This window comes from Alligator sinensis, unplaced genomic scaffold (assembly GCF_000455745.1).
Source record: "Alligator sinensis unplaced genomic scaffold, ASM45574v1 scaffold486_1, whole genome shotgun sequence".
In the NCBI taxonomy this organism is placed as follows: domain Eukaryota; kingdom Metazoa; phylum Chordata; order Crocodylia; family Alligatoridae; genus Alligator; species Alligator sinensis.
The window spans coordinates 979,526-1,000,434 of NW_005842053.1; the positions used below are offsets into that span (position 1 = coordinate 979,526).

Here is a 20,909-nt window from a genome sequence, read left to right on the forward strand (position 1 = left end):
TCCTGAACGTGCGGGTGGCTCTCCTTTGGACCCTCTCCATATTGGCCACATCCCTCCTGAAGTGTGGTGCCCAGAACTGGATGCAGTACTCCAGCTGCAGCCTGACCAGTGTCGCATAGAGGGGGAGGATCACCTCCTTGGACCTGCTTGAGATGAATCTGTGGATGCATGACAGGGTGTGGTTGGCCTTCCTGACCGCGTCCCCACACTGTCGGCCCATGTTCATTGTGGCATCAATGATGACTCCAAAATCCTTTTCTGTCTTGACACTGGCGAGAAGGGAGTTCCCCAGCCTGTAGGTGTGCCGCTGGTTCTTCCTCCCCAGGTGCATTACCCTGCACTTGTCAGTGTTGAACCCCATCCTGTTCTCATCAGCCCACCCCTGTAACCTGTCTAGATTCGTTTGCAGCCTGTTCCTACTTACTAGCATACCCACTTCACCCCACATCTTAGTGTCATCTGTGAATTTGAACAGGGTGCTTTCTACCTCCTCGCCCAAGTCACTGATGAAGATGTTGAATAGTGTGGGCCCGAGGACCGGGCCCTGGGGAACCCCACTGCCCACATCCCTCCAGGTCAAATAAGACCCGTCCATCACTACCCTCTGGGTGCAGCCCTCCAGCCAGTTAGTGACCCATCTGACTGCGTAGGCATCAACACCACTGTCTCCTAGTTTCTTACTGAGAATAGGGTGAGAGACCATGTTGATGCCCTTCCTGAAGTCCAGAAAGACTATATCCACTGCGACACCTGCATCCAAGGACTTGGTGACCTGGTCATAGAAGGCCGCCAGGTTGGTCACTGAGATTTGAGAAGTTCTCATATCCCATAAAATTGATTTATTTGGAAAGATAGAAACATGATAGTTGCTGTTTTTTTGTGTTTCTATAACTACTTCTAACTACTGTACTTTTAATATGCATATAAACCAGGGGTTCCCAAAGTTTTGCCCCTGAAGGGCCATTTAAAAGGAGAAGTGGTCAGATGGTAGGGCACATCTACCCAGGTGGCATGGCACATCAAAGGGGTTCATGGGCTGCTTTGGGAAACCCCTGATCTAAATGTGTGTGTGTGATGGCTTCTGTTCCTGTGGGAGTTTATTCTATGCCCTTGCACCCAGGCCTGAAATAGTTTGCCTTGTCCCTAGTGTTCTACTCTGCCTAAAGAACAGAGTGGTTAGCCATAGTCTTCATCCTAAACTGTAGGTAATCTTGATAATCTGAAGTCAGGTTATCCCATGGTTTAAAGTTAAGGACATAGACCTTTAATTTTACTCAATATTTTATGGGAAGACAACATAGAAAGCAGAGGAGAGGTTTGATTAAATATGCATTGCTGAGTCTTAATTTTCCTAAAGGCTGATAACTTCATGCCCAGGTAGATTGCATTACTGTAGTCCAGACATGTATATGACAGGCAGACCATTTTGTGATACAGAATGTATTTTTTAGCCTGTAACTACATGGGAGCTTATTATCAAGCACATTGCCACTGGACTTGACTAGAAACCTGCATCAGTTACTTGTATAAGCTCAACCAGGAAGGTACTGCTATGGTTATGAAGTCTTTAAAACAGCCAAAATGGCAAAATGTATTCAGCTCCAACCAAATACATGAGACATTAAATGCACAATAGATTAATTCTGCTGCCCATACGCACAGCAGTCAAAAAGCATGCTAATGTGCTAATGCGCAACAGAATTAGTTTACTGTTCAATAGCATCAGAAAAACTGTGCTGGCAGTACTGCGCAGTAGCGCTGATTATGGCACCTTGTTAGTACTTGTTGTTACTAAACTTAATGCCGCGTAATTACAGCACATTAATGAATATGTAGATGCACTCAGTCCTCTTGGATGGCATCTTTAAGCACTTGACTCCCAAGTTGCTTGATTAGTTCATTTATTGGCTGCATGGAAGTATGAGAGAGGACCAAAGACAAATGTTGTCTCAAATTGCTTATTTAAACTTGTAGGTACCCAAATACACCATTCAATTTCCATTGTTTTTTAACCGTGTCAGTATTTTTGCGATGCTGTTAGGTGTGTTCTTGGAGTGGAAATGAAGTGGTATGGAAAGGCTTATTCAATATTGGGAGGTTCCTTTCTGTTGATGGATTAAACTTGTTACACACATGGGTAGTTACCAACACAAAAGCTTAATGCCAATTTCCTACCAAGAGTGCTGCTACGTACTATTAATTGCTGTTGATATAATAGCTTATTGTGAGACATTGCTGCAGGTACAGGGTTTACCTGTTAGAGCTCAGTATCACTCCATTAATAGATGTCTGCAATTAACATTCCTGGAAACTCAGACTAGACAGTTCTGCTAGCCAGTTCATCAGAGTTAGAGAAAGAGATTGAAGTTGACCCAATTAGATTAAATATTAAATAAAATATAAACCCCTCAGCTTGTCTTTTTCTCTTAGTTGTAGTGCGCTATTTGAAAATGAAGAAAGATTCCCAGAAAGGCTATCGAGACTTCCCTGATAGTCTTTTTAATCAAAATCTGTATATCTATGTTGATTTATAAAAAGCTTTCAACCTAGCTTAATAACTCAACTGTTATAACAATGTGCTGTCACTCACAGCGCAGTGTATGGCCAGGGTCTCTCTCTTCTCTGACACTCATTTAAGGAAGTTATGTTCTGGTTTGGGGATGGCAAAAAACTTTCACCTTGGGTTCCTGCTGGCTGGTTGTGGAGCAACTTTCCAGTTTCAGGGATGATTGCATAACTTTATTGTTTAAAGTAAGTGAGGGTGGTAGTCCAGAAAAATTGGACTCTAGTCTTAGCAAGACAAACCCAGTTAAAATAACCTGTGACAAAGACTTGTATTATTGTCATTGATTTTATGATATTCAAATACTATATGTAAATCTTCGTGTTGCAAAAAATGTTTGGAGATATTTTAAAAAGATATCAAATATACTTTGCCTGCAAAGAACTTCATCCTGCGAGTTGGATAGTAATAGCAATGGATCTGAAAAACAGCTTTAGTTTTTAATATTAGCCAAGCTCATTAGTGCTTGAGCATTTTATGAATGGCATGTGGATCCTTCCCTTCTTTGTACCCCTTGCGTAGGACTACAGATTAGAGCCATTCAGTAACATCTTCAGTCCTTTAAAAAAAGAACAACCAAGCAAACAGATTACAACCTTGTAATAAGGGTATTGCTCTTTTCTACTGTTTTCACTGAATTAACCCAGGAGTTATATGCATTAAAAAGGATATCTATCTTTGTTTTTTCTTGTATAAACTTCTAAGGGAAAGTAGATCAGTTCCTCTTTGCTATTATTATTTCTAGTATACATACAGGCTGGGGAGTTCCCCTCTTGAAAGCACAGAGGTGGAACGGGATCTTGGAGTCATTATTGACTCCAAGATGAACATGAACATGAAGCCGCCAATGCCAGACCACAGCCAGCAAGGCCAACCATACCTTGTCATGCATCCACAGGTGCATCTCAAGCCGGTCCAGAGAGGTGATACTCCCCCTCTATGCGACTTTGGTCAGGCCGTAGTTGGAGTACTGCGTCCAGTACTGGGCGCCGCACTTCATATGGGATGTTGCCAGCCTGGAGAGGGTTCAGAGGAGGGCCACCCGCCTGGTGAGAGGGCAGCAAGACAGGCCCTACGAGGAGAGACTGAAGGACCTGACCTGATGGAGAATAGGTTTAGGCTAGAGATCAGAAGGCAGTATTTTACAGTTAGGGTGGCCAAAATCTGAAACCAACTTCCCAGGGAAGTGGTCCTCACCCCTGCCTTGGGCAAATTCAAGAGAAGGTTGGACGATCACCTGTCTGGGGTCTTGTGAACCCAGCATTCATTCCTGCCTTTGGCAGGGGGTCAGGCTAGATGATCTGTTCAGGTCCCTCCTGACCCTAGCTACTGTGAAACTAGTACTCCCCCTGTATGGCAAAAAAGCCAACATTTATCCCAGAAGATTTTGCTCCCTATTCATCTTTAATATCTTTGAGTTGCTCTCACTTAGTTACTTGTTTCATTCTTATGTCCTACTGAGCCTAATGACCAAGACAAACCAAGCATTGTATAACTTTTCCTAGAAAGTGACATTTTGTCTTTATTCTGAGGTTTTGGGAGAAGATACTTTCTGTTGTCTTATAGGTTAAGAGATTAATGCTTGGAGAAATGATTCATTTACATCAGTGATCGATCATCAACCAGGATGCTGTGACTCCCTGAGGTGCCTTTATATCCTTTCAAGGATGTGGGGTGTCACAGTGCCACACAATTTTAGCATGGTTATGTGTGCAAACATGGGGGACTTTTACATGTGCTTTGATGCATTCTTATTAGAAGGTGTCAGAGCAGACTTGTTTTAATTGGAACGCTCCAGCGTGCTGCAGCATCTCTTATATTCAGCATCCCTGTGTTTCAAAATGGCGGCAGGGGCACTTCAACTAAAACTCATTGAACAAGCTTTAGCTAAAGTGCCTCTACCACCATTTTGAAGCACAGGACATTGAATACAGAAGATGCTGCGGGCATTTTAATTACTGCAGCTCCCGAGAACCACTCTAATTAAAACACTGATTTCCTGCCCCTTGGGCAGGGTCCTGGACCTGACAATCTTGCAAGGTCCCTTCCATCCCTAATGTCTATGAATCTCTCTCCCATCCTGGAGTGCATATTTAGGTGTCCATGATTTACAAGATAAACAAGGAGATTTCAAGTAGAAATGCATAGGTAAAACATTCCAACCTGTTATTGTGTTGTGTTCTTTGCAAGAGATGGACTGCTCTTTTATTTTTCTGTCATCAAAAGAACAAGTGAAAACTAAGAGCTGGCATTAGGGGTGCCTCGTGACAAATGAAGTTGAGAACCACTGATTCACCTAGTATGTTAGTGATATAGTTGTTGTGATCATAAAAGCTGGAATTCAAAATCTGAGACGTGTTTGATTAATTGTCTCTGCTGTAGCATTTCTTGAATTTAGGTTACAGAAAGCTTTGATTTTTTATTTCAAGAAATATACTATTTCTGTTTTGTAGCTTGTGATCTTTTAAATTTTATTTAGAATTTTTAATGAAATACAATCTAGGGAAGGCAACCTTCAAAATTATGTGAAATAGAAAATTGACTTGTGGTCAGCAGCTGTTGTGCAAAGTTGCAGAGTTCTTTCCTGAATGCTCCAGTGGTAAATGATTCACTGTAGATGAGTAGTATCTGTTGGAGCTAGCTTAACATGTCGTAGAAGTTGGACAGCCCTGTCCTATACAAAGTGGCCCAGAACTGCACCCTATGCAGGCCACACCGTCTGGGGCTTTATTAGTGCAAGCTGTGGTCCCCAACCCAACCCCATCCCACCATTGTATTGCATACTTAAGCAAACAGCACCCTGCCCCAGCTCATCTGCAATGGGTCAAATGAGTTCGGGGCAGTGGGTGGAGGCAGACTCAGGGTCTCCCAGCACCATGGGCTGCAATTCTCACTGCTCCCTGGGACTGGCACAGGAAGCAGAAGTCTTAGAGGAAGCCTGGCTGCTGCTGCTGCAGCTGTAACAGCAGAAGTAGCAGCTGGGTAGGAGCCCAGGGACTGCAAATTAACTCCTCACGGGCCTCATGTGGCCTGTGGACTGCCAGTTCACAACTGTGGTTATAGTATACCAAAGTAGTTCAGAGTCTTTCTGACTAATCATATTGCTTCACTTAGCTTTGTCCCTACTTCTTACCTGCTTTTTTTCCCCCTTTATCTTTATGTTTTGTACTTCTTTAACCACTAACCATTTGCTTCTGTTGATTAACTGATGATGATAACATCTGGGTTACATTTTCTTTCCATTTTTAGGTTCCTTATCGGTTACATGCTGTGCTTGTTCATGAAGGCCAGGCTAATGCAGGACACTACTGGGCATACATTTATGACCACCACCAGAGGCGATGGATGAAATACAATGATATTTCTGTGACAAAGTCAACTTGGGAAGAGCTGGAACGTGACTCTTTTGGTGGCTACAGAAATGCCAGCGCATACTGTTTAATGTATATTAATGATAAGGAACAATACTTGATGCAAGGTAATATCATGGATATATATTCAGCATAAAATAAAATTATGTAATGTAGTGGTAGAGTTTCTGTTGGAATGACTTCCGAATCTTTGAACAAATAGTGAACAAATAGTGAACAAATAGTGAATGGTGAAACGTCATGTTATGCTCAGAAATACCAAGCTATATTTTTCTAGCTTACAAACTTTTGACTAGGAAAAATCATTGATAAAAACAGTTCAGTATTATTAGTATAATAAAATAAAATTTTATAAAATGGAGGCAATGTGGTTCAGGCAAGATGATAGATTCCCATTCTAGAATTGTGTTACAGCAGCAACTAGAGAATAAAACCACGTTTAATTACTAAAAGTTATAAAATAGCTCACTTCTGAAATATGCTCTAAGGAACATTGTCTTGCCTTCATCCACTTTAAAAATCTTGATAAACTTTAATGGGAAAACTTTTTGCTGCAGTGTACTGAAATAATGACGTAGATATTTAGCTAACAACATTTTAGCAGTGTCTTACAAAAACTCATTAAAACAGAAATGAATGGTTTAAAAAGTCTGTCTTCAGATCATGTTCTTGGGAAAATGCCCATCGCCTTTATGAAATCATACTCTGCTGCAAAACAGTGACCATTGAGTTGTGTTTTTATGCTGTCTTGGACACAAATAATCAATAGAAAGATATATTACAGAATGCAGCCATAATAGCTCATGTTCCCTTCCTCTCCACCATAGGAAGGACATCTTCAACTAAAATGGACTGTGGGAGATGGTCTATGTGTTTCTCAATTGCTTTTTTTTTCCTCCTTTATTTTAAAATTAGTTTGTAGTGCTGTGAAAAATGTTGGCAGCTGTTTTGTTTCAGAGGTGTTTCGGTGCCTGAAACTCCGATTCTGAAAAGAAACGGAAGGCTCCGAAACATTTCTGAAACTAAGTGAAACCATCCAAAATGTTTCAAAAATGTTTCGGAATGTTTTAGAGGCACCCCCCGGGAATAGTTCAGCACAGCCCCGCAGCCCTCCTTTTAAAGTGTTGGGGGGCCGGGGATGGGGCTGGGCAGATCAACCATGGGAGCTTCTCTCGCAGCTCCCCCTGCCTGGGGAGAGGCAGGCACAGCCAGAGGAGCCGTGGGAGAAGCCCCAGTGGCTGCCCTGCCTGGCCCCGGCCCCAGCCTCCCTGCACTTTAAAAAAAACAAAAACAAAACAAGAAAAAAAGAGCCGCTCACAGGCTGCAGCAGTGGCGACCAGGGCCTATGAAGGCTTGTGGCAGAGCCCCCTCCCCTCCCCTCCCCCATGCAGCATGGGGCAGCAGGGATTCCACCCCCCCCCCGTGCTTGACACCTGCGCAGCAGCTGCCCCATGACGTGGGTGCAGCGTGGTTTGGCAGGGTGCCATGTGCTCTGGGAGCTGGGGCAGCTGGGGCTGAGCAGTGCCAGGCTTCGACTGACATGTGGAGCTGCCCCAGCTCCCAGACGGCGTGTGGTGCCCTGCTAAGCTACACTGCTCCTGCACGATGTGACAGCTGCTGTGTGGGTGCCAAGCAAGAAGGGTGATCCCCACTGCCTCCCACTACCCTGCACTGCGTGGGGGGGGAGCTCTGCCACAAGCCCTCAGAGGCCTAATTGCTGCTGCTACAGCAGATGAGTGCAGGGCATTTTTTTTTTGCTTTTTTTTTGTTTTGTTTAAGTGCTGGGAGGCTGGGGCCAGGCCAGGGATGGGGCTGGGCAGGGCAGCTGTGAGGACTTTTCCCGCGGCTATCCTCGCTGGGGCAGAGGCAGGCACAACCGGAGGAGCCGCAGGAGAACCTGCAGCTGCCCAGCTGTGCCTGCCTCTCCCTGGTTGATCTGAATCTCCGAAACAGTGTCAAAACTTCGAAACAGATTTGGCTGAATTGGAAAAGAACAGCGATCCAAAACACCGAAATGAATCTCTGTCCTCTGAAACGGCTGAATCTGAAAATGAAACAAAACATAGCTGTTTCACACAACCCTATTAGTTTGTACTTTTAAAACTGTAATTTGTATTAAAAGACAAAATCCCATCTCCTTATCTCTCTCTTTTTGTGGTCATAAATTTGGTTTACTGATTGTTCAGTAGAATTGATTGCTTATCTGGACTAAGCAGTAGAGTTGCTTATGAATGTTGTGGTGCCAGCAACAGATTGGGGCAGAGCTGCCTTCACTGTTTGTCCTATGTGTATGCTAGTAAATTGGTTCTAGAAATCAGAGGACCTCTAGAAACCTAAACATCCTTGTCTGAAAATGCTAGAGAACAACAGCAAAGAAGTTGGATCTTTTGGTCACGAATGGTTGTCAGTTTTTAACTCTAGTGGTAGGTTGACATTGTTTTCAAGGCTACCTTCATAGAACAAAAAGCTAGGCATCTCACTTTTTTTTAATTAGAACTGAGGTTAGGCACTGGATTGATCATATATCTGCAGTTCTGGCTATCCCTAGGTTGGCAAAGCCACCTTAAGTACTTAGTCCTGCTGCAGAATGTTATTACACCTGGTTAATCCCCCAGGCCTTTAGGACCTACCAAGACAATTCTCAAAGGAGAAAGCAAAAATACTTCTTGTAGTTGGCAGTCTTAAAACATCCCCATTATGAAGTCCCCATTTCTTCAAGAGAGTTTCATAATATTACAAATATATAGAATGGAAGACATGTTGGGTACAGTTTCACTATGTTTTAGCTCTGAACATTCAAATCCACTTTACCAGCTAGAAAGCCAAGCTTTTAAGGTCAAGTGCTTTTGATACCCAAGTTTGTGTACTCCCAAAAATGGAATTTCAAAAGCAGTGTACTCTGCCAAAAGGTGACTAAGATACTAATTTATAAAATAACAGATTGAAAAAGATAATTAATGTAAGACTATTGTACCCTTGTTGCTATATTGTATATTTTCAACAAACCTGTCCAAATGCTGTTTATCTACATGTATTTCTGTTCTTTTTTATATGCCATTATCTTATAAAACACACAAATCGTGTGATATTACAGAGGAATTTAACAAGGAAACTGGTCAGATGCTTGTTGGAATGGATACGCTGCCGCCTGACTTAAGGGAGTATGTCAAGGAAGACAATAAGCGCTTTGAAAAAGAAATAGAAGAATGGGATGCAGAGCTTGCTCAGAAAGCACAGCAAGAAAAGTTAATATCCCAGACCCCAAGGGTTCCTGCAGCCTTTACTGCTCCAGGTTAGTCTGCAGACATTTTGGGGATGAAAGAGGAGAAAGCCAGAAAGAAAACTCTGTACCCATCTGCATTAATCCTCACTTAAGGGTCTTTTAAGACGTATGTTTTTCCTCAGAACTGGCTTGTATTCTACAGTAAGTTCTGACAGATTTCCAGTTTTTCCTTTAAAATATGCATTAGGTTCCATTGTGTTTTTAGTTTAAATAAATTTTCTTCTTTTAGTAAGTGTTATTTAATATTATGCTTACTATTAGAGGAAAAAAGACTATGTCTTGGACTTTTTATATGACATGATTTTCTGTCCTTCTAAAGCCCCAGTATTATTAAACCAGAGTACATGCTTTAAAATCGAAAAATCAGGCTATTATTTCCAAGGTACTTAGCAGCTCCCGTTCGCCTATTACTTCAAAAAAACTCATCAATGTTCCATACCTCCCCTTTTTCTTTTTTCTATAAATGTTCTTTGTTTCAGCTACTCCAAATTCTCAATGAGACCAGAATTTAGCCCTAAAGAAAGGAAAGAATTATTGCTGTATATGGTCTATAGGTAGTAGTAATAGATTTAAATATAAAAGTAGAAAATAGCTTGATAACCAGGAAAAGAAATGAGACTATTAGGCCATGCAGTAGTCTCTGAAGAACATTTATTTTGTAGTGACAGGTGCTAGATGTTATTTTGGTGAATTTTTTTTTTTTAAGTACATTGATGCATTAAAAAAAGTTTAAACACTGAAAGCATTACCTTTTTTGTAAATGATTCATAGAGTCATAGATGTTAGGGTCAGAAGGGACCTCAATAGGTCATCGAGTCCAACCGCCTGCCCTGGTCAGGAAAGAGCACTGGATTCAGACAACCCCAGCTAGATGCTTGTTGAGTTTTTCCTCTTGAAGACCCCCAAGGTAGAGGAGAGCATCATCTCCCTTGGAAGCCCATTCCAGATTCTGGCAACCCTTACTGTGAAGAAGTTCTTTCTAATGTCCAACTTAAATCTGCTTTCTGTTGCTTTGTGGCCATTGTTCCTAGTTATTCCAGGGGGTGCCCTAGTACATAGAGCATTTCCTATTCCCTGCTGCCCTCCTCTGATGAATTTATAGGCAGCCACAAGATCTCTCGTGAAGGCTAAAGAGATCTAGGTCCCTTAGTCTCTCCTCGTAGGGCCTTGCCTGCAGGCCTCTGACCATACAAGTGGCCTCGTCTGGACCCTCTCAAGATTCTTCGCATTCCCCTTGAAGTGCGGTGCCCAAAACTGGACACAGTACTCCAGCTATGGCCTGACCAGTGCTGTATAGAGGGGAAGCATCACCTCCCTGGACCTGCTCATCATTCATCTGATCTTGCATGATAAAGTGCGGTTAGCCTTGTTGATCACTTCATCACATTGATGACTCATGCTCGTCTTGGGGTCAGCTATGACTCCAAAATCCCTTTCTGCTGCTGTGCTGCTGAGGAGGTCATCCCCCAGCCTGTAAGAGTGTTGGTGATTCTTTTTGCCCAGATGCAACACTTTGCACTTGTTTTTGATGAACTGCATCCTATTTCGTTCTGCCCATTTTTCCAAACTGTCTGGATCTGCCTGGATGTGTTCCCTCCCCTCTGGTGTGTTAACTTTCCCCCATAATTTGGTATCATCTGCGAACTTGGACAGGGTGCTCTCTACACCCTCGTCCAAGTCACTGATGAAGACATTGAATAACACTGATTCAAGGACCGAGCCTTGCGGGACTCCTGTGCCCACATCTTTCCAGGTTGATATCGACCCATCCACCTCTGGGTGCAACCCCACAAGCCAATTTGCCACCCACCTGACCATGTAATCATCTGCATCGCAGCCTGTCAATTTATTTACAAGAACGGAATGCAATACCATATCAAAGGCCTTCTTAAAGTCTAGGTAGATGACCTCTACCTCGACTCCTGCATCTATGCATTTTCTGACCTGGTCATAAAAAGAAACAAGGTTAGTCAGGCAGGATCTACTTGCAGTGAACCTGTGCTGATTTCCTTTCAGCATTATTTCCCCTGCTGGGCTCCCACAAATGTGATGCTTAATTATTTTTTCCAGAGTTTGCCCAAGGATAGTGGGAAATGGTTCCCAGTGGTTAGTCTTGCCTTAATATCTTGAAAGTGTTTTAGTTCTTTTTACTAGTATATTGATCATTTAATGAAAAAGGTCCATTTTTATGGTTTTACTAATACAAGGCAATAGTGTTGTCAATACAATATATTTTATTTTCCCAGGTAATGATTCTACTTTTTTAAATGAAAAGGGATTTATTTTGGGATTTGTCTCGTCTTAGTTAAAAAATGTATTGATTATATTATGGAATACGAATTTTAAATTTTAGAGTTTTAGATTTTTTTTGTATTGTAAGCATTGATTTTATTATAGGTTCAGGTAGAACCTTATACTTGTATGGCTAGGTACAAATATTCAAAAAGCCCAAGGTGGAATTGATCTAAGTTGCACAGTTTTCTGTAAGTGGCATAGTTTAGATCAGTAGCGCACAGGATGCACATTTGCTCTTCGTTGTTGGGGAGCAAATCTTAGACCGGATTCTGTCAGTTTTAAACTAGTCTATGTGTGCTGAACTTCTATTAAGGGTATAGATCAGTTTTCAGTCACTTACACCAGCAAAAGTGTAATACCTGTACCTGTGAATAACTTTCTTGACTTCAGTACTCCTTCACAGGTTTCCTTCTACTGGTACAGATCTGATTTATCAATTCAAGACTATTGTCTATCTAATATAAACCATTTTAATCTTTTCTAATTATCAAAGTATTTACTATGCAGTATTTTATTAAATGAGAAAGGATTAGATTAATTTTTAACATAGCATTGAAGCAGGTTTTTTGTATGAATTACTTGACCTATTTTGCGTTTGTGTTCAAGTTTTTCTTTAGCAATTAAATACAGTGATCTAAATCAGGGATGGCCACCCTGTGGCATGCATGTGACAAGTGGCACAGGTAGCCTCTGTGTGTGGCATGTGGCAGGCAAATCAGGGAGGGGGACAAGCAGCACAGTAGCAGACAGGGCAGAAAGCAGAGCAGCAGAATGGGCAGGGGAAGGGCATGGGGTGGTACTTAGGGAGGGTTTGGGGCTAATTTGTGGCATGCCTACCATGAGGTTGTCCTCCATTGATCTAAATCATTGTGTCTCTTTTTGGTTGACTAATAATTACTTTTATTTTTATTACCAAGTTCAAGCAGGTGATCCAGAATATCTAGAACAGCCATCAAGGACTGATCTCTCAAAACATTTGAAAGAAGAATCTGTACAAGCAATTACTAAAGCATTAGCTGAACAAGAAGAAAGAAGTCCTGAAGCTATCATGCAAGCGGTGAGGATATTTGGAATCTTTTAATATCTCTTCTTTGCTCCTTATCTTACCAAGTGGTTGGGGTTATGTCTGATAAAAGAGAAAAGTGATTCCCTTAAAAAAAAAAAAAAACACTAAACCTTCCTTAGGGGCTGTTAAAGCTTTGTACAGAAGAAATGGAATATATGATAAAGGTTTATAATAGAGTACAACTATTCAGGTACATAGCATGTGTGTAATATACTTGCTATGAGGTATAATAGATTTTTTTAAACAAAAATTATAGATGTGATTATGTCTACCTATGGTTATTTTTCTAAAATTGTGCATGGACAGTTTATATTGAGGTATATATAAAGTACTGCTGTATCCAAAACATAGCAAAAGTCCATTGAAGTATTTCTCTTCTTGTATTCAGTCACTCGATAAGCAGCATGTTTCTCAAGCCTGTCAGTAGTGTTAATGTAATACTAGGGTGCGAATAATGAGCATCTGACGTGTTAATTCTTCCTCTCTGTTTGACAGTATTCTAGGGCTTTAATATTAGAAATTGCATACTTCCAGAGTTGGTCTTCACAGTTGATCAAATGCATGTACTTATTTAAAATACGTATATTGCATCTGCTAGAATATTGGATTAATATTTTTGAAGTCAATAGTTCATAGATATGTACTTGTTTGCTTGTGTTAGTTTTCAGTAGAGTTTCAAATGAGGCTGCTTCATTAATTCCTTATGAAGTTAAAATTCAACAATAATTCTTTGCATTCAGGAAGTATCTTTGACCATCTATCAATCTATTGGCTCAAAGGCATTTCAAGAATGCTGATACCTTTTAAAAGTAGCACAGGCTTCTTGGAATAATAACTGTGAGATCTAAACAACATAAAATGTATCAATTTTACTTCCTCCTTTATTTTATGGCTTGCTTGAGGCATCTTAGAGACAGCATATGTACAAACTAAATCTGTGCAAAATTCTAGTATCTTGCTTAAAAAGCTGTCCTTACTTTTCTGGTTGTCTGGAACTCTAGTCCATCGTACCCCCAAAAGGCAAATTTTTCAGCTCACTTGGAGGTGGAGTATTGGATTGATGCTTAATACAAGCAAAGATGTGTCTTTCATTTCTCAATCACAGTGCCACTGCTACCTTAGAGTTGCAATCAACAAGGAAACTAATCTGGCATTTGGCACTATGCTGCTTCCACTTGGCGCACTACATACTTGTTTCCTCTTTCAGCTAAGAATGAGGCATCTCCCACTTCATGTGTGCCTAAGCCTGGCATTTAGGTCGAGTAGACAGCTTAGGCCATGAACAGGCATTACATTTGTAGGACCAAAATATGCCCTTTTAGCACTGGAAAAGGGAATGTACAGCTATTCAAGCAATTTGCAGCACAGAAAAGATGATGAATAGAACAAAACTTCTTGGCAGCACAACTTTTTCTAGTGGTGTGTGATGCCTGTGCAGTTACACTTGTACTACAGATTGTGGTTAAGTCCTCCAATATCCCAGAAGATCTTGCTCCTCCCTTTCCCATCCCCTGGCTCCAGGACGTTTCTGTGACAGACTCCAAACTCTACTTCCCTGGGGAAACAGAGCCAAGCATGCATGTGGTCACATTGACTTGCTGTTCGGTGCTGTCTTGGTTCAGTCACATGACAGAATGCTTCACAATCTGCATGGAAGTGGATTTCAAGGAGTTCCCAGAGTACTGCCCTGCTTGAGTCGACTTTGCTGATCGTTTTGCTGATTCTCTGAATCCTACTGGTACCTTCTCCAGAATCCAGTCCTGCATCAGCATCCTCAGAACATGGCATGAATCTCCTATCATGCAGTATAAATATCTAGCCATGTCCCATCAGCATTTCTGGCCTTATCTGCAAGCTCAACAAGAGCATCAAGCAAACACCGATGAGGGGTGGAGTTTGTGTGCAGTGACTCCAAAGGTTGGCTGAGCATCATTCAAGGCATGGAAAAGGCCATGGCTGGTGTGAAGGGGACTGTTAAGCACCTCTTCAGAAGCTGAGGCAGAGCAGCGTGTCATGGGGTGGTTTTTTTTCCAGGGGATTACCATGGACTAGGAAGTAGATGTTTTGCACAGTGCCATGTTGTCTCAGGGGTGGGCACAGCATTGCAGGAGCTATGAGATGGAGGTATTGATTGCAGTAATGCATGAACCCATGTACAAAGCCTCCGCAAGGCTGGCAGTGTCCTTCCTTCCACTGCCAGCCTTCCTCGGGTGGTGAGGAAAGTGAAGCATGGTGTTATTGCCTGCTGGAGTCAGGGACACCTTCTGAACTGCCTCTCTCGCTGGAATTGCCAGCACCAGAGCAGTTAATGACAGACCAGAGGCTGTTGGGGGTGGCAAGTTTTCAAGTGGCAACAGCATCTTACATTTTTTTTACATCATGAAGGCTGCCTTTATGCCAAATACTTGTCACACAGTGGTGGGGGCTATCCTGGTGGATATTTCTGTGAAAGTGGCCTGGCACATCCTGAAGTTCAGGTGCTGCTTGTCATCTGCTGCAGATGACTGCAAGGAACAGGCCCTTCATTCAGACCAATCATATTTCAGGGAATAATTAATTACAGAGAATAATCAATCTCTGGGTTTTGCTGGGTTGTGGTCATGGGACTGGGAGAGGAATTATTTGGGAAGCTATATTTATTCATGTAACTGAACACACAATACTTATGTATTAAGGGTATGCATTATATCCTTGTGCCACCTTAATATTGCTATTTGTATTAATATTTGTTAATCCCTCTATCATAAAAAAAACTAGCATCCCACACTAGAAGTTAATTGGTTCAAATATAATTTTTTTAGCTACTTCATTAGTTACTCTTACATTAGCAGGTGAAAAGCACATAGGCACCTATAAGCAGGCAAAACTAGACTGTCTTCTTCCTTTCCTTTATTTCCCCTTTTCAGTATCTGTCTGTTTGTCTTCCCTTGCCTTCATTATTCTACTCCCTGATGCATACTGACTCTTGCATTGCTCTCCATCACTACATTGGCTGATCTTTAAAGAAAAAAATAGAATCTGGAAAAACATTCAACAAGCCATGTATCACTCATCCCCACAATCATTTCCTGTCCATTTCATGTGTTTTTGCATCTCAGACTGTAAGCTCTTCCTAGATGCTTATGTGGTGTTAGGTGAGGGAAGGGCTACTTTCTGATTGCAGTTTTTGGATTCTAATATAGTAGAAATGTTTATACTAGAGCAACTTTCTTAGACTCTGAGCACCCCATATGTAACTCAAAGCACCCCTTGATAGCTTTTGTGAAATGAGCAGAACCCCATTTCAGAAACAAGTTTTATTTATTACTTTGCTTACCTCCTTGAAGAAGGCCAGGCTGTGGGGACGAAGAAGGAACCAGACAGGGAGAGCCTGCCTCTACCCTGTTTATCTTCTCGCACTAACTGTGGTGCTCTTCAAAGGATCTCACAGCACCCCACGGTGCCTTGGCACCCCGATCAAGAATGACTGTGATAGAGCTTCCCAAATAATATGGTTGCTAGTGCATTTTGCTCCTATGGCACATGCTTGCTTTGATTAGAGTCAAGGGGTAGATCCTCAGGGGTGTAAATCATCATGTCTCCAGCAAATGTGACAGTTTATAGTAGTTGAAAATATCATTGTTAAAAATCTGTTCAAAATATCTTTCAAGAACACATTAACCATACAGTATCATCAGTAAAGGTGCTGAAGATTACATTGGGAAATAATTTCACCATTGAAGGGAAAATTTGCTGTTATAGAAGTGTGCTAAGATAAACTAAATGCCAAGACTTGTGGGAATGTTCAGTGCATTATGTGAACGACTTAGGTTTTTTTAAGATAAAGCACAGTCAAATAACTAGATTTAATTATAGTTTTTAGAATGTATAAAAACTTGAGGCTGAGGTTTGCTGCCTTTTACTTGCACAAATGTTATATTACATTTTGTTTTAATATTTTTCTAGTAGGTTTTGTGATTCAAGGATGCATTTTATTTACAACACTGTTTTAAAATTGACCTTGAATGGTGTATTCTCTGGAGTTGAAATGGTATCTACTGGGTTTTTAAACATTTTTACCTGCATCAGTGGGGAAAAAAGGAAAGGAGAAATGTCATATGAAAGCTAATAGCTGTTCTTTTTTTGTGAATCTAACTTCAAATTTACTTCCCCCTCCACCCCTTGGTTTTTAATTTCTTTAAAACGTTTACACATTAATAGTGCAGTATCATACCATAAATAGTAGCAAGTCTCAGAAACTTGCATCATTTTATTTAATCAATCTGTCAATTCATGTTTTTCCCCTTCTTTCTTTTCCCCCCCCTAATTCTTCATACTGATGATGATTTTCTCCTGCAGAACTCTGATAACGCCCCAGCTCAACCAGCTCCTAACCAGCGAGTTGTAGAGGTGGCGATTCCTGATATAGGGACTTTTGTGATTGAGTCAGAGGAGGGGGGTTATGACGATGAGGTACCTTTGATTGCAGTCTTCTGCACTGCTCCTACTCTGGTGCTTTCTATTGCTGCTTGACGAGAGACTTTTTGGCATGTTTGCACATTGTAACACTTAACAGATTTCTGCACAACTAAATGCTTAGCAACTTGTGACTGTTGATCTCTTGAAATCTGCAACAACAGAAATGTGGAAAGAGCGCAGCAGCTTCTGTAATCGGGCACGCTTTTGCATGGTATAGCAGTTTGTACTGAAGAAATATATATATATATGTGCGTGTGTGTGTATATATATCTATATATATATATGTGCACTTTTCTGCTATTGGATTTTTTTGTATTTGGCCACGTGATCTGTGACAGTATCTGTTAACTATTGTTCAGTTTCTTTAAACTGTTAGAATAATGAATGGTGTTTTGACTGTCTTTGTTTCTGTCAGCTGAATAAAGTTATTGTTAACCCCATTCCATATATGCAAAGCTTAGGCATTTTAGACTCAGAAGGGCAAATTGTCCTAAAGGTATGAGCTGAAAGATCTAGGTGGAGATGGTTGCTTTAAAAAAAAAAAAGAGGAGGAGGAAGAAGAGGAGCCGAGAACACCATGTTTCCTGGCCCTTGACTTTTTTTGGTTTTAAAAATTCAAATTTATATCCTGCTACCTCTTGGGGATTAGTAAGCAACTGTGGTTTAGCTTTTACTTGCCACAGAGTAAGAGCTGGCACACAGTTACCCCAGAGCATCTGATACATTATATAAGTTCTTGGCCCATTTTTAACTTTCAGTAGTTTGTTCATTTGTTCATGTCCTGAGCCAGGATCTATCTGTTTTGCTAGGAAACTTACAACTCCTATATAGGATGGAAACAAAACAATTTAATTCATGCTGTTACTTTAACGAGAAGTCTGACTGCAGTTGTTCTTACTTTTCATCTTAAAGGACCTTTATAATTCAGCCTTTCCAAACATAGCCGCTTCTGTGTTTGGCAGCATTATCTTGCCGTACCTTATTTCCTAGTGTTGCTAATCTTACTTGCTGTTGTTGTCTTCTGTAAACTGTGTGTTTTTTGGTTTGTTTCTTTTATATACAAGGTGCCTTTGCTGCAGTCTTGTGTCATTTTTGGCACCAGCCAAAAATGGCTGTACTTGAGGGCCATATGAAAGCAATTTGTGTTTGCTTAGATATAAAAAAAGATTTTTCTAAACTACTTGGAAGGGCTTTTCAAGTTGTGCATAACTGTCCTGTTCAACTGCATAATCTTACTGGTGTTACCTTTGCCTTCCTTCCGACTCTCTTTCCATTAGCTGGAAGCTCTTCATGCTCCAGAAATCTTGTTTGTCTTATGTATTTGTACAGCACTTAGCACAATTGGACCTTCATTCTGATTTGTGTGTGTATGTAAAAGAATAATAGTAAAGTTATTAAAATTAAAATACATTGATTTGGATAGTAGATATCATTACAGAGTAATATAATAATTAATTTTGTTCCTTGTTAGGTCAGGACCAATATTTGCTGTTAGTTTTGAACACTGCATGTTCTTTTTCTTCGAAAGTTCTAGTTATAACATTTCAAAAATGTTTCAGAGCATTTGGTATAATTCTAATTTCATTCTAATCTGGTGGTATGCCTCTGTCGTAGAAATACACAAAATGTTACTATTCGTTTTCAAACACGGGGAAGAAAATTCTAACATTGAAATATTTACCATTCCATGTATGCATGCACTAGGTTGTTCTTCATCTTGCATGAGTGTAAAAGCATATGGACTTGAATTATTAAAATGTTAATCATTCAAAACTTTTACCTTAAATCCCTTGTGGCAGGTCATGCTGACCCCGAACATGCAAGGTATTATCATGGCTATAGGTAAAGCCAGGAATGTTTATGACAGGTGTGGGCCAGAAGCAGGGTTCTTTAAGGTATAACTAACATTTTCATCTTTACTTTTCTTCTGACTTTTTATGATTAGAATGCTTTTTAAAAATTTTTTAATGCATATTAAAATATTCTAGCATTTGTCATCTCAGTCTGCTTTCTCTAGGGTTCAGTCCTTCAGTTAAAAAGTCTCGCCCTGAGAGAAAATCTTACAACATGTGTTTTTTAAGGGCTTAGCAGTATTTTATTCTGTAATCTTAGCTTTAATTTTTCAATAATAGTATTCCCATAATTAATCTTTTTAATAATAATTCATAGGACTATTAAACATAGCCTCATGAGCTTAAAAAAATGACAGCAACAGTGTCAGTATTGTGCAATTCAAAGACAGAACACTTTTTTTGGTCTTGTGTGGTCTTCCTTACAGTAATCTGAATAGCTTTATTTTGTTAACTTATACTTTTGATATTGTATATTTGATGGAGAGGACTTGACTAGAGAACTTGTTCAATTTTTCAGTTAAACCAGTAAATTTTGGAAAAAATGTCCCTGTTTCATTGGCTTTCTTACATATGTAATCTTGAATTTTTCGTATGTAAAAACATGAGTCATTAGTTTGCCAGCAGTGGAACTATAGTAGTATGGTGTGCAGTTCTGTTGGAGTAGAAGTATTTCTGGCTTTTTAGGTTTAGGGACCTACCCAAATCGAGGAAACAGATGGGCAATTTCCCAGGCGGATCATAGCACTGGCTGCTGTTTTTGCACGCTTATTGTAGTGTAGCCCTCCCACACCTCTTTTGGCCAAGGAGCCCCAGCGATCCCTCCCCTTGCTGCTGATTGGCTGCAAGGGATGCCTGTCCTGCAGCCCCACTCCTCATCAGTGATTGACTTGAGAGGGCTGTCCACCCTGTGGAGCCCCATCCTTTGTTGCTGATTGGCAGAGAGGGGTGGGGCTGGGCAACAGACAACTTTCTCAGCCAATCAGTGGCAGGATGTGCGGGGAGCGAAATGGAGGTGGCTGCCATTCTGGCTAATATTTGGACCATTGGCTTCCCCTCCCACTCCCCCTCTCCCTTCCTCCCTCAGTAAGCTGTGAGGCCGGGCCACATTAGCTATAAGGGCCCTGCTGGCTCCCACTGGGGAGCCAGCATTTTATTTTTAGTAAGCTTGATTGATTGATTGATTGATTAATTTTTGTGAGCAATGCCTGGTTTTGCAATTGCCACAAAATCACAAATTAAGTAAATAAAATCAATAAGATTCTGTGCAGAACACTTTAAAATAACTGTCAGTAATACTTGCTTGATTGGTTAGGAGACTTGGATTTTTAAAAGTTTTTCTTAAAAGGAATATGATGTTGAATATAATGTACTTCTTAATGCATAATGTTTTTTGAACTCTGTGTGTGTGTGTGTGTGTGTGTGTGTGTGTGTGTGTGTGTGTTGTGTACATGTGTGGTTAAATACGTAAGCTTGATGAAGACAGATGTACAAGTTCCACAGTCGACTATTTAGTAAGGTAGCTTTCTTAGAAAGTTGGAGAGAGCTTTATTCTGGTTTCTTGTTAATAGAACTAGTTGGGAGTTTAAAGAAAAAACAAACGAAACTTGGAAAATGCTGATTGTACAAAATATTTTACATTTGATTAAAAGGATGTTGCAATAAATGTTATGCTTTGGAATTTTTTTTTAACCTTTACATTTGCCAAAGAGGTGTCCTTCACCTTTTTAGAAACAAAAATAAAGGCTGTCTTAATACAAAAAAAAGTTTTAGAATTTAGTGAAATTAAAAAACTAAAGAACAAAGCAGAGATCGGAAATTCTGAAATTACCAAAAATGTTTCAATTGTCCCAACCCCAAATCTTTCTAGATTTGTATTTTGTGAAAACTTACATGACTTTCAATGCTTTGAAAAATTATCAATCCTTACATTTTTGGAGCTTGCAAAAACTGATGTGAGATCTGTGCTTATTAACTTTGTGTTAACAATGGTTTTAGTATTTATAGCAAAGTATATTAATAC

General features: G+C 40.5%; 1 protein-coding gene across 8 annotated transcripts in view; it reads left to right on the plus strand.

The window, feature by feature from the left end:
* Nucleotides 1-20,909, plus strand: part of USP25 (ubiquitin specific peptidase 25) — a 134,730-nt gene that overhangs the window by 94,171 nt on the left and 19,650 nt on the right. For 7 of the 8 annotated variants that reach the window (XR_003093902.1, XR_003093901.1, XM_025203334.1 and 4 more), the window contains 5 exons: nt 5,813-6,041; nt 9,029-9,226; nt 12,430-12,569; nt 16,917-17,030; nt 18,836-18,931. Coding sequence is in view for 6 of the 8 variants with exons in the window: in XM_025203334.1 (XP_025059119.1) it covers nt 5,813-6,041; nt 9,029-9,226; nt 12,430-12,569; nt 16,917-17,030; nt 18,836-18,931 (777 nt within the window). In the remaining 2 variants the exon portion in view is untranslated. The remainder of the gene's footprint in view (nt 1-5,812; nt 6,042-9,028; nt 9,227-12,429; nt 12,570-16,916; nt 17,031-18,835; nt 18,932-20,909) is intronic. The other variant, XM_025203333.1, reaches the window with a different exon arrangement.